This window comes from Gavialis gangeticus, unplaced genomic scaffold (genome assembly GCF_001723915.1).
Source record: "Gavialis gangeticus isolate Ggan-Ray unplaced genomic scaffold, GavGan_comp1, whole genome shotgun sequence".
Lineage (NCBI taxonomy): Eukaryota > Metazoa > Chordata > Crocodylia > Gavialidae > Gavialis > Gavialis gangeticus.
Genome location: NW_017728992.1, coordinates 98309416 through 98324019, shown reverse-complemented (window position 1 = coordinate 98324019; position 14604 = coordinate 98309416). Strand labels below are relative to the sequence as shown.

General features: G+C 41.2%; 1 protein-coding gene across 2 annotated transcripts in view; it reads right to left on the bottom strand.

The window, feature by feature from the left end:
* The window catches only part of ENOSF1 (enolase superfamily member 1), a 33768-nt gene extending 23555 nt beyond the window's left edge, over positions 1-10213 (bottom strand). The window contains exons 1-8 of one of the 2 annotated variants that reach the window (XM_019525945.1): positions 10045-10213; positions 9469-9577; positions 4205-4320; positions 3274-3360; positions 2996-3022; positions 2389-2461; positions 2139-2177; positions 1173-1255 (exon numbers count right to left, since the gene is read on the bottom strand). In XM_019525945.1, coding sequence (XP_019381490.1) covers positions 1173-1255; positions 2139-2177; positions 2389-2461; positions 2996-3022; positions 3274-3360; positions 4205-4320; positions 9469-9577; positions 10045-10128 — 618 coding nt within the window. In that variant the 5' untranslated portion in view covers positions 10129-10213. The remainder of the gene's footprint in view (positions 1-1172; positions 1256-2138; positions 2178-2388; positions 2462-2995; positions 3023-3273; positions 3361-4204; positions 4321-9468; positions 9578-10044) is intronic. The other variant, XM_019525954.1, reaches the window with a different exon arrangement.
* Between the last annotated feature and the right edge of the window lie 4391 nt (positions 10214-14604).

Below are 14604 nucleotides of genomic sequence, written 5' to 3'. Positions count from 1 at the left end.
CCACATGCTCCCCTACCCCACACACACCCACACCCCCCACACCTTCCCCCACACCCCACATACTCACAGCCCCTCCACAAACCTGTACCCACGCATCCATATTCCCCACAGCCCCCTACATTATACAAGAGCAAGATTTTATTTGAAGCTTTTATAAGATCACCTCTATGTATACTACATAAAAGCATGTAAATCAGGACAAAAATAGTTTTAGAAATCAAATTAATTAATGTTGTAGTAGATGTTTGATGTTTAGAATATAATTTGGTATTTTTCTAGTTCCATGAAGGTAAAACCCCTTGGTGAAAGGAGTACTTCCAGGGGCAAGGGGGGCGGGGACACTTCTGGTGGCAAAGGTCAGGGGTTAAGGAGCAGGACTTCTGGTCAAGATGGCGACCAGGGGGTGGGGCACCTGTCAAGGGGCAGGGCTACCCCTGCAGCCCTTGACAACTTGCCAAAACTCGGTAAGCAGCCCTCCACCCAAAATATTTGCCAGCCCTTGCTTTAGACGTATCTGCCAAAGCTGAGACTACTAGGAGCTTGGAAGAAAGGATCTCTGAGCAACAAAATGTGTCACAGGCTCAAGGCCTGTTTGCATAGGGATACTTGAGAAAGTTAAGATGAACTAAGAAAGATGTGACACTACAAAGCATTCATTCTCTGTATGAAGATACCCTTGTTTGAGGGCTAAACTAAAGCAAGATAAAAGCCACTTAACTTCTGAATGGGAGTATACACACAAGGATTGAAAACACTAGCTTCACAACTTTACTTAATCTGCTTTTACTTTCCTAAGTATTCCCATGTAAACATGGCCTTTATTTACACCATCATATCTGTACCAGAGCAAAATGCTCATTATGCACAATGAACCAGGGTAAACTGACCTGCACTGTTACCCTAATAGCTTGTTTCAGTATCTAGAGCAGTGGCTAAAACCCTAGTGTAGATACAGCCCAGAAACTCCACTCCTCAACATGGCCTTCACTCCCCCTACATCCGTGCTATGCAGGGCTTCACTTTTTGCTTCACATTAGGACTCAGCTCTTAAGGCTCTTTCTCAGGACTCAGCTCTTACGGGTCTAAAAGTCACCACTGAATGTCTGACCATCATCTATCACCACTACCCCTTGGAGAGAAATGTTTAAGATCTTGATATCAAAGAAGCAAACCTGTTTTAACTGCTGGTCTGAGTAGCCCAGCCAAGCACATGAAGTGGTGTAAGCAGGATATCCATGTGTAAACATTTGTTCTTCTGCAAAGACAAAGACCATCATGATGAAAACGTGGTTTTTCTATTCCATGGATGGCTATGTTGTAAGACAATTTTACTAAAACTGCTTCTCGTGGAGATGATGACCTTAAAAAAAGTGTTTTAAAACAGGACAGGTCAAATGTGTTGACAAAAAATGATCCTGTTCTCTCCACAATCACTCCCAAACTCAACAGAGCTGCAGCCCAGGAAAAAAAAACCATTACGATGCAAGAAGCAGCATCACCATGCCAACATGGCTGACAAACATTCATCACAGCAGGGGCCAGCAAGGCAGCACAAATTTGCTCACCATATACGGCTTCTACCTCCCCCATGACTCATAAGGAAGCAATTTTATACAATGCAAATGAGAACATCAGTTTTCAACTCCCAGTTTTCTTCTTAAAGAATAGGATTCTCACCCACAAGTGCCATATTTAGGGTGCGGACACATGACAAGTACTATGGAGAAATGCTGTAGTAAGTGTACTCAGTAGTAAGAATAGGCACACAGCCAGCTCTTCCAAGCTACTTGCTCACAGCAGACACTATTACAGCACCTGGCAAGGAGGCAGCAAGGGAGCTGGTTTGCACCCGAGTAAGTGGGTACCTTTGGGATGGTACTGATTAGGAGAACAGACACACAAGACAGTCTATGCAGTACCGTCCCCATGTAGTAAAGTTTATTCAGTTTTACCCTGGATTTGAATGACTAAAGTCATCAGCCTGAGCACCATGCATCTGCTCCACTTTTACTATGCAGAAAAGTCCATTTATTTCCCGGTGAACATGTCATGTGTCCATACCATAATACTAAACAAAGTATTCGGTCCCATTATGTTTCTAGAAAATAATTATCATATATTTTAATTTAATAGCTTACCTCTTTCTTTTTTCCCAAGTAGGCTATTTATGAGTATTTCTGCAAAGGAATGAAGGGGAAATATTACATGAATGGAAAGTACAATTCTTTCCCACCCCCACCATTCTGCTGTTTTCAGAAAGCCAGACGCTGATCTTCTTACAAGGAGTGAACTAATCCTCCACTAGTCCTGCTGAAATCAATGAAAGCTCAAGGAATAAAGGACGCAAAAGGGAACCACAATCTGCTTCTTAATGGAAGGATGACTTACCATAAGCTTCTTCTTCTGTTAGCGCATCGGTGATATACCTGAAATCTATGCAGGATAACAACTGCTTGGGATCCTGGTCAAAGAATATTTAGTGTGAAACAAACCACAAAGAATAAGATGACACAATTACAAAAGGGCAACTCTTAGATAATACACATATCAAAGCATGAGACATCCATCAGCATTTTCCTAGTTTCCCTTCCATAGAAAGTGCTGTGTACAGGTACATCAGTTCACTGATTAGCCAACACAAAGATTCCAGTCTTGTACATAATTTACTAATATCAGTATAGATAGGGTCCTGTCACCATGTGTGTTGTTATACTGGGACAGGGAAGGGTCTGTAACAATGACCTGATAAAAAGGGATGGTTTATCTAGTTGGGTATGGCCAGAACCAGCTTTCCACAACTACCTAGGAAGGAAAAGATCTTTCAGAGCAGAAACTAGCATCCGCACCTTGCAGAAACTCAGGTTTCTAGAACCTTGGCACATGCTGTATAGATGTAATTTTAGCTTGGATACAAGCCAACATTTTTACTCTTAATAAAGCAAAAACTTCAGTGCCCAACAGCCATCATGCCTCACACAGAACAGGATTGTCTTACCATGTCAACTAGTAGCTTCCACAGAGGCTAGAAAACAAAACCGATTATATAATGAGAAATGATGGATATCCAACAAAGCAGCATACAAACAATTCCTTACAAAAAGTAAAGCCCCTGTGAAGCCCCAGTGAACTTGATGGTGCACATACTTCTGTGAACTAAAAGTTAAGCACATGCATAAATCACTGCAGAGTCAGGACCTAACTCCGCAAAAGATGGATAATTAGGAGAATGCAGTATGCAGTAACATGCTTGCCTACCAGGTCTAAATACATTACCTTTCCCTCCTGCTTAGCCCACAGATCCCACACGGCATTCAGAATAGCAGCTGTTGCCAAATGAACAGCTCCTTTTTCTGGACCAATCTGTGGGCAAAAGATAAAAGACTCACATAGACACAATTAACAATTTACTATTAAGTGGAAATTAAGTCATCACATCAGTCACAATATTCAGCCAAACAAAATAAAACAGAAACCCAGGTCAAGGAAAAATGAGCCAGTGACACTAAAAGACAACCTTGTATTTACTGGAAAAGGTGGGAAACATCTGAACTTGCTATGTATTAGTTGCAATGTAAGAATACCACCATGGCATTCTCCATACTGGTCTAGCTGGATTTTCCATTTCCAAAAACCCAAACCTAATAGAACCATTTTGTGATCATGTGAGTCAATGAATGGAGAACAAAAGAGAGAGGAAAAAATCTGATCTCTGAACAGGCAGAAAGCACACTTAGGAACCCAGGCCTTCCTTCTGTTAGCAGATCTGTGTGGGTAGATACTAGCATTCACTTGGAAACCAAATCAACAGAGCTCTGCATGGGTAGAAGTTGAGTAGATATAATTGCAATGTCCCAGCTTGCATAAAATTAATTTTCTTTTTCTACCATAACTGTACACAGGGGTCAAGGTCCTTCTGAGCCTAGTGGCCAGACATTAGTGTCTACAACCACAGACACAAAAAAGGAGAGATGTGGCTAGCACTGCCGTCAACTTGCACTTACTCCCCAATCTGAATTGACTAGGTTCCCATTTACAGTCAGGTCAAAAGGGGCACAAGTCCAATGTGGGGCTTGAACCCATCCCTCTGGAACTGCTGCAAGATTCCACAACTGTTCTGCAACTATAGCCTCCGAATGCAGAGAGGGACTTAGGTGAAAATACATTTATATATCTATTTCACATGAACACCCCAGATGCATCTTACCCATCGGAGCTGCCCATCACTGGTGAGTTGCCTGTAGAAATTTCTAAAATTGCTGACAATTTCTTCCATGTCTTTATGAACCACGTGGGTGGAGAGAGCATTAACAGCACAAACAACTGCAAAACACACCAGGATATGTCGCTGAATTACAACAAAACATTTAGAAAAAGCATTCACACTACTTTTACCACCATTTCAGGATGCAATGCTTTCTGAGTGGCTTAACCTAGTGGTCTGAACCGGCAAGAGGGAGCCAGATTTGGCATATAACTTCAGCTCTGCCATGGACTGCTAGTGTCTTCAGCCAAGCCACACAACCACTCTCCCTCCTATGTTTCCATCTTTGTTACATGAGGTTCACAATATTTTCCTCAGAGGGCTGCCAGAAGGATCAATTAGTTTGTAAAGGGCTGTGAAGATGCCTCTATTGTCTCCTGCCACAAGTTAAAAATCTAACCTACTAAAGTAATGTGTACTAGTAAAAATAGAACAGCTGCCCTAAAACGCAGTAGGAAAACAGCAGTTCCATGAATGTGGTAGGCCTTTGGCAGGTATAGTACATATCTCACAAAAGAAAGGGCGCTGGGAGCCACAACAAATTTATTTTTTCTATTATGTAATTTTGTTTCTGAGCATTATATAACAGTAGTTCCAACCCAGCTGTTTCAGCTCCTCAGGATCCTAATGGAAAAGTCTTGCTTGTTTCAGTGCCATATTCCACTATTGATCTCATCAGGAATTCCCAGCAGGGGGTTTTGTTAGTGCAGAACACATGCTAAGTAGGAAAGTATCTGCTTACACACACAGTTCTAGCAGGCTGTAGAGGGTAGGGGGGCAATTACAGAAAGGACACATGCGTTAGGAATGTTACTATCATCTAAACATTTTCATTAACAGAAGAGACAAAGGAAATCTTAAGAAGAAACTGAACAGATCTTAGACCAATCCTGCAAGCCACCATTGCAAAGGCACTAGCTTGAGATCTGAAGACCTGGGGTCATGCCTCTGTTCCATCAGACTTACCCACGTGGCCATGAGCGAAGCACTTCTGTGCTTCAGTGCCCCATCTGGAAATCAGGACTAATACCATTTGCCTACCTCACTGGGGCATTGTAAAGACGAATACATGAACAACTGTGGGGTGCTCACACCCTACAGTATTTGGGGCCACTTAGGTAACTAAAATACCTCAGCTCCCATTAACTTGAATGAGAGGCGGTTACTCAGCATGATACCAAATCCAAGCCATGCACAAAGAACCAAATCCTAGTCTTAATAACGGTAGTGGTTAAACTCCCCAAGTGGATACATGAACAAGAACTGACACATTCAAGCTGGCATGTATGACTACATACAGCATATTAGTATATTTAGAGATTATTTTTATGAGGATACAGACAAAAGTCTTGCTGTTTTTGAGCAGAAATGGTTGTGAACATTTGCTCATTTTCTTTTAGAATGCAACAGGCGATCCTTTTTTGAAGTGGGAATGGAATTAGTTCTTTAAATAAATATGGATCTAGGAAGACAAAGACATCATATTAATCTGATCAAGGGTATCACATATGTTAGAATGGTTTCTTAGAGGTTGTCAGGCATTTACTAATCTCCAGACTTGAGTGGCAAGGGTTTAATGGATTACAATTGTTACTGTCATGCTGTGATCCAAGGACATTGCTAGGCAAAAGGTTACTAGACAGTAACATGTTTATAAGAGTTGCTTGGAGACCAGCATGAACATTTTCTAAGGAAAAATAGTGTGTATTAGTTATAGGACTTAAAGGTGCAAGACTTAAAACTGCGTAATAACTTTAGAGCTTGGACACAATTGTGTCCTCAATGAAAAAAAGCATTAAGTCACCCCAAGTTAGCTTCCATTTACCATGGGCAATGTATAAGCAGTGACAGCAGAGCGAGTAGGTGATGCACAGCACCCATCTGCTCCTTTTGACCCCACAGTAAATTGTTCATAGGTCCATATATGAACAATTTAGGAAGTGAGGGATTGGACCTGCATTGCATCCCACTGTCTCAGGCAGCGTGTAAGGAAGATACAAATCAAGATTCAGACATATGCTAAGAAACAGTTGTTAACTTCTGACAAGTCCTTATAGGCATACAGTAGAGATACGGAATTGTTAGTGTTTCAGTTGTTCAGCTGTTGAGATGGCTCTGTGTACTTGAAAGCTGGGCTTTCAATTGCTTATACTTGTGTAATCTGTACATGCAAAAGATTCATACTTTGCAATGGTATAAGAACACAAGAACATAAGAACTACTATTTACTAGCTCAGACCATAGGTCCATCTTGCCCAGTATCCCTTGTCACACTGTGGCCAAGACCAGATGCTGAAAGAGTGAACTCGGCATGATCAAGGTGTTTTTTTCCCCACTGTTCCTCTCTCACTTGCAGTCTCCAGCATTTAAGGCATAAGAAGTTCTAGTTCAGAGGCTGTATCCCTAGTTCCTGTGCTCAGTAGCTCATGATGCCCCTTTTTTCCAAGAATTTGTCCAATCTTTTTATGTGCTATGTAAATATGGGTCAAGTACTTAAGCACCTGCTTCAGCCTAGTCCTCTTTGCCTTTTCTTGCCAGCACTGATAACACAGAGAAAACAAAGCTGATAGGCAGATACTTGATAGTTCATTTTATTTCATTTAAATCAAGTCCCCAGATTTCCTTACCACTTTAAATAGTGATTTCCTTTCACTGATCCATAAACAGTGGTAGAGCTCTAAAGGGGCATTTTTCTCCATGAAAGAGCAACAACACTCTTGAAATGAGTGTTGAATGAGTATTGAAATGAAGCAAACATCACTGAAACACCCAATAATCTGTTTGCTAAGCATCTTCTTCCTCAAGGGCTAGGGACAGAAATCACAAATAAACCAGTATAAGTGATTGGAAACTGACTCAAATCTGTAACAGAACAGAATTTCGATTCACACAAACTGCTTTAAAAAAAGCTGAAACCAGTTTAAGATAAACCTGGATGGATGCAGTATCAGACCTAACTGAGTTAGGTTAAATCAGTTTATTGAACTTGTGTCAGATCCCCTCCAGATTCAAGTTAACTCTCAGTCCCCCAGCATCCAAGGATGCTTTGCACTCTCCTGCAAACCCCGCCTCACAGGATGGGCAGGCTAGTCCTGGCCCAAGCTGTCTGATCCAGCAGAGCAGGGAGGTGTTCTCTACTGCTCCCTGGCTTCTGGCTTGGGCCACTGTAAGCAAGTGGCTGCATTTCTGGAATCAAAAGTGAAAGAATGTCTATTCACTTGCTTATCAGTTCAATCTACGCATCTTAGATTAACCTGCAAAGATTGAATGGATTCAGCCTCGGGCTTTTTGACAGTCTGTTCGAGGTTCTAGAATGTCATGCCTTAATGAGACAGAAATAGAAACTTCTTGACCACAAACCCTGGTATTAAGGGGACATGACACAGGGAAGTTTGTGAAAATTCTATTCATTTCAGAGAAAAGGAACTTGATCCTGTAGGTTCCAACACATTTATAGCACATGCAAACATTAATTAGCAAAACAGTCCCATTAAGACCACTCACGTGCTTACAGGCATGCTTGGAACAGGATGAGAGCATTTGACACGCTGTAAGATCAAGCTCACATTTATCACAGACGTGCTTCCAATGGTCACGGTTCAAACATGTTGAGAGGTACGTTTAGATCAGTGGTTCTCAAAAAATTTAGGTTGAAACCACCCCTTGGTAAATGCTGGCTTTTGGCGTTCACTTGTTTCTTGACTACAGAAAAATAATAGGGCAATGCTTCTGTGACAAAGAACTCAGAAATACCACAACAGGTCAGAATGTTTTGTGACACTATGAATTCCTAGTTGAAATTTCTGGGTTTATCTTGCGAATGACATATTAGTGTTTGGACATCTAACAGAACTAATGTTGTGCAGCACCTGGAACAAAAATCTCACACCACCTGAATCGTTGGTTTAGAACTTTAAATTATCAGGAGAAATGAAAAGCCCAAAAACCTAGTCTGTCAAGAAAATGTTTTGAAACTTTTCCAGTGTCCATAAAGTTGGATGGCCTTGTACAAATGGCACAGCCCACCTAGGGCTCCAGATGTTACCAATTAATAGAGCTGAATTGGCATTAACTTTTGCTAGTGTCTGCAGACAGGGCAAAGGAGCTTTAAATATAAGAGGCATATAACCTCTACTCCCCTTTCCTAAGAATAAAAACAGACATGGACTGTCCAAGACCATATCTTAGACATACATAGTAAAGTTCTTAGATTCCTGAATTGCTCAACTGTGAAATACCTTCTTAATAAGTTAACAAACTGTGTAATAATTTCAACATTTATACATTAGAGAGAATATAAATCTAGCCACCATTTGCCTTTATTCCTTTATTTTTAAAAAACTTTTCCAGTGCAGTCAACACTCATGCTGGTGTTTTACAAATATGACATATACAATCCTGATCTTTCTAATCAAAGGCCTTGAAGCTGTAAAGGGAAATGAACAGATGGATGCGAGTAGATGGGAAGTCAAAGGGACTCTATAAATTATTCCCTGGACCTTCACATAGTTCTTTGTGGAATCAGGGCTTGAATTTAAAGCCAGTGCAAGTCACTGATACTACTGAAAGTATCACTGGGGATAACAAAAGATTTGGCAACAATAAGAATTTACATGAAAAAGCATGACTGTTAACGGGATGGGATTTTTACCATCCTGTGGAAATGCCATCATGGTATATACAAAACTAATGCACTCTTGCTGATGCTATCTTCCTCCATCTCTTCTAAATGTCTGTGTGCATACACCAATGATCAGCAAGGGTTAGAAGCCCAATCCTGAATACTCTACGGCAACTGCAATTTTCAGTCACCCGTTTCCTGTTTTTATAAAGCAAGGAGGGAAACAGAGAAATGCAGGAGATGTTAAAGCTTAAAACGTTTACAAGGCATTTGTTAGTTTAGAATCAGACAACTGCACGCAGGATCACAATTCTGAAACAAGCTGTCTTATGGGAGTCTGTAAAAGGATTTTGCAAGACTGGTCAAATAGGTGACTGATTAGAACAAGGATTTAACACACTGGTTAACTTGCAGCCTCTACAACCCTGGACTTTATGGCGTTCTACGCTGTTCCAACAGCTGTCACTTATAAAAAGATATTGTGTGAAGGCAAAATCGTTCCCTGTATTTCCTTCGAAAAGACCCCAACAACATTTTCCATTGGACTTGGGGCTCATTTGAACGTCAGGGCATAATAATAACTTACCAACTTCTGTGCCTTTACCCAATGTAAATGTTAAGCCATAACCTTTGAGTCCGTCATGCGCATCGGTTTCGATTACTACATAGGCAGCAGAATAGTCAGGGTCCGGGTGCTAAATTGAAGACCAAAAGATTGGTGCGAGAAACTTAACAGAGGAAGGCAGGCACCAATTCACCCACATCCTAATCACATACCTGAAGTAGCAGCACTGTGAAGGACTCCCCCAGGCAAGCTAAGTTTGGTGCAACAGAAACAGAAGCCTGGGGAACTACACAAATCATCCCCTCCCTCCCCTGCAGTGTTTTTTAATTCCAGCCTTTTAGGGAGTGACATGCTGAGGGTGTTACGCAAATCTATTTGATGCGACTGAACGTTAAAGGTTCACGAAGGAGGATCTTGAGCCTCGGGAAGTTCATTCTTCCAGTGATCTCAGCCGCTTGCCTCTCCGGGGACAAGCTCCCTTGGCGACTGTGCCCCTGCCAGGGTCCAGCAGCTGAGACCTGTATTGGGCACAGCCCAGTCCTGCGAGCCCAGAGCAGCGCTTTGGGACCGGGAACCGCCCTTAGCAGCGGCGCTTACCATAGCATCGGAGCCATGGTGGCCCAGAGAGGTGGGGAAGCGCACGTCGCTCACAGCCAGCGCGGTGATCCGGCCCCGCACCATGCCGGCCCAGCAGCTCCCCGACCACAGGCACTAGGAAGTAGCCGCTGGAAGCCTCTTCCAAGTCCGGAGGCCCCGCTCCGCTCCGCTCCGATTGGTGCGCCTACTTCCGCCTCACAATTCCGATTGGCCGCTTGGGGCGTTCTAGAACTTAAGAGACACAGTTGTGGAATACCGAAGGGCGGAGGGAGGGGAAACAGGAGCGGGCTGTGGGGGGAGGTGCTGACTAGCGTTGCCGTAGCCGCTGCCAGTCTTGGCTTGTTTAAATATCATCTTGCCAAGTTGCAATTAGTCTCTAACTTTCTGCCGCCTTTGGATTGCGGGGATATGGTCTGGCTTCTAGCAATACTAGCCAGCCAGGAAGTCGCAGTTTCACATCACGGTCTGAATGTGGTTGCACCCAGAGGCAGGATTTGAGCCTCCTTCTTGATCCTTGAGGGGAGCAGAGCTGCTTGCGGGGGAGAAGAAACAAATCAATGCACACGCTCTTGCGCTTTATGTTCACATTATGGATTAAAAGGGACGCATTTGTGACAAGACTGGAGAGAATCAGTCCAAGTTTAGCAACATGCTGTCACTTCCTGTGTAAAACTGAGAGTTCATATTAAAAAAAAAAAAAGGCGCCAGCTGCCAGGAGATTTAAAGAGTCAGCTGCTGGAGTCATGTGAGACTTGGTTTTATAGCAGCAAAACAACAACAAAAAAGATAAGCTTCTAGCCCCCAGGTATAGGAGAGACGCTGGAACATAGGGCAGGAAGGGACCTGAAAGATGAAACAATCATAAAGCTAAAAATATTTTAATAGTGTACAAACTATATTTGTTTAGAAAAGCTAATAAGGAAACACAGGGTTTGACTCCTAATTTTTGAATGCTTGAACTTGCTGATAATGAGGGCTTTCTTGGGATGTCTTCTTAGCAACCAAAGTAAAATAGCTGTAATGACTAGGAAATTTAGTTGTCTGCAGTTTACAATGTCATTGGTCTGATCTAATATGGCAATTCCAATGCTTTTACTTTGGAAGAAGTATAAATGATAAAATTAAACAGGATTTCACGCTAGCTTTGGTACTGTATTTTAGACAGCAAGACCACATTCTACTGCCACTGGCAATGAAGTGTTAGAAATGCTACCAGCATTTACTATGAGAGTTAGTGACCATCTAGATGAATAGATAGATTCAATCAAAGGTCTTCCTGTTGAAATACAGAACAGTTACAGGTTAAAAAGATGGTGTTCAGCGGACAGACGGCAGGTCTGCCCAGTACAATGCTGGTATCTATCACCTGCAAGCGTAGGGCTCGGGTACAGCAACACAATCATACTACATTACTAAGCAAAATACTGCTTCCCCTATCTGTAGCTTGGATATCTCTGCAGAGCACTGCCTTGTACCATATAGACATACCCTAAAGAACAAGACCATTTTCTGATATCCTGCGTAAAACTAAGTATTGTTTTTTCAGGAGGAGGAACCTGCAATGGTAGGAATAGGTCCTCCACAGAGCTCAATATGGGTGAACCCAGTCTCCTGCTTGGATTTCCATTAAAATGTTTGGGACTACACAAGCAGCACAGAAGAATGTACATACGGAGAATGCGCAAGATATTGATGAAGCACTCAGGAGTATACTTCTCATGGCTGGGACCTCCTTACTTTATCTGTAAAGCAGCCAACACTCCCCTGGACCTGTAAGTGATGATAAATATTTCTTAAGGTATGGACATCCAGACGACCTACCAGGAAGTAAATCAGCATATCAGTTACACTACAGTAAATCTTCTTATGTATGCTCTTCCCTGGTGGTAAGCATGTTAAACTATGGTAGTTTATTTCTCAGTGAAAGAGGGGTTAGTTAACAAGCTGACATAATAAACCCTCACCCACTTTAGCAGCACAGTTGTTCATACATCCATATAGATGCATACCCATAGCAACCTGATAATTTCACAACAGTGTATCAGGAAGCCCTAGCTGGTAGGAAAGGATGATAGTCAGGCTATTGAAAAGGTTTTCCTAGGAAACAGTTCTGTAAAGCTCTTTTCCTGACACTGCTACTTACCTACTGAGAGAACTTAGCCAGTCACTTTCCCTTTCTCTGCCTCAGCTTTTGTAAAGTGCTTCAAGATCTAAGGATGAAAAGATCTAGCTGCTGCAATTTAATAAGGAAGGCACCTCAGAAACCCCAGACAGATACTGTAGCTAGATAGTTTGATCAAAGGGAGCTTGAGTGTGGAACAGGTGTGTATTAGTTAACAGCTCAACATCTCAGACAACTGGCTGACTTGGCAAGGTCAAGATACTGCTAAGTGGCTGAAACCCATTTTTCAGTCCCTAGCTGCAGAGGGTTTACTGTTTGCCGATCACCTTAATGTTAGAACTGAAACCAAGGGGAGTATCTGTTGGTAAGTACCATATATGCTTGCTATCTACTTTACTTAATTCAATAACAGCCTTAAGTATTTGGGCTCTTTTCATGCCAGTTCCTCTAGAGGTTACTTTTGGCTTTTAATAATCTACTCACCTTACACTGTAGACCTAACAAAGCAATCAGACTGTTTCCACATGAAAAATCTCTCTGGAAGTAGCTGTCTTTCTGACAAATGTTTTAAGAAGATTAAATGTAATGCTTTCAAATTCAGTGCTTCTATAAGCACTTGCAGGCTGAACATTCATTCTCTTGACTGGTTAGTACAGGAGACAGCGAGGCACCAAAGGAAGCCACTGCAGCCTCCTACAGTGTGCAAGAGCAGGTTTCCAAGACTGTATTTCTGCTTTTAAGTAATCATAAAACTGATCAATCATAAAATTAAACATAAGCATAGCAAAGAGAAGGTGCATCACTACACTACAAGGGAAAAATCAATTAGCATGGTGGATTGGATAAATGAAGACAATCTATCACCAGATGAAATCCAGGGAAAGTCAAGGAAAAATAAATTATGAGCATATGCTAGATTTTTCAGGGACATATGTAAAATACACTGGTAGGTGCATCTATATCATAGTGCTTCCTTCTTAAATTCTAGCTGAAAGATTAAAGAATTGTGCAGCTGCAGCATAAAATAATGTATTAGCAGGGTACCTTATAGTGCTCCTTTTACTCTAGCTATTGATAGATACCAGCTTGACCACTTGACTGTTGTATCACATACTCAAATTCACTATTTTATACAGAATTTCCTTTTTAAACTTCTGATTTCTTCCCAAGTCCCTGTCAAATATTGATAGAGATCAGGCTCATTCGTTTTTGTTTGATGGAAAGTGGTATCAAAGACCAAAGCGTGTTTCTACTCACCTAAATGAGTAGCAAATTTACAAGGGGTGCTGTTCCAGAGGAGAGTATGAACAGTTTGAAAATGTCCATATTATAGCAGTAATTAAAAATTTACCAAAATGCATGACTTGGTAAATGAAAAAAATGTTTAAACAGGCAACAAAGTGTTGTACATACAGCAGGTATGCATTTAGGCTCTAACACAACTGGAAAAAAAAACCCCAACTAGATTCTATAAAAACTAAGGCTCCTGGTCCCTAAAGCAAGAAGCTAGAACCTTGTGTCAGGTATCAAAACATTTTATACAGTTCATGGGGAAAGTCAGACACCTTGGATTGAGAAACCCATACACTGAAGAAGGAACTCCCTGAAGGCAACCAAAAGAAACCAAAGCACAGATGCCATCTAATAAGACTCTGCCCTTTGAAATCTAGCATGACTTAAGACTGCAAGCAGAAGCCTCCATATACTTGGGATCCTGAATTCTTTGGCCTTAGGCAGCCATACCCAAATCCTTCAAAAAACTGAGCAAGGCTTTTTTTTCAGTAGGAGAAAGAGGCAGCCTAATTTGCCCATATACACTGCAGCAACATTTCTGCATTTTCTGACAGGCTGGTGGAAATACAAGATTCTACATCTTTTGATAAAAGTTTAAAAATGGATGTTTTATGGCATTAAACATACTAATATTTATAGTAGTCCCTTTTATTTTGGTATTAAACTTGGATAATACAGTCTTTCCATACTTCCAGTTTTTTTGGTGTCACAAATTTGCTTGGGTTTCAGAGCCATCATCATAGATGCATGGCATATTGTAACTGGTCCATTAGTTATTGTTTCAGATTGTAAGCCTTGGTTTAAAACTTCACTTCTTCAGGTCTTCATGATCATAAGAACTCAAAACATATGAAAAAATAAAAAATAAATAAGAACATTCTATGTTTGCAAGATCTAAAATAGCCTTCCTTTTTCTCTAAAAAGCAGGATCATACAAACAATTGTACTTCTGGAAGTTTAATTACTCAAAAAAAGTATGAACTTTTTTTTAAATACCAAAGCTCAAGAACAATACACGATGGGAACAGCTTGCAGATCTACCACAAAGATGCATAAGACAAAACTGATGGACAAAGTTTGAATACAGATTTTACCAGAAATATTACAGAATTGTTTCCATTTAAAAAAAAAAAAAAATCAATAGT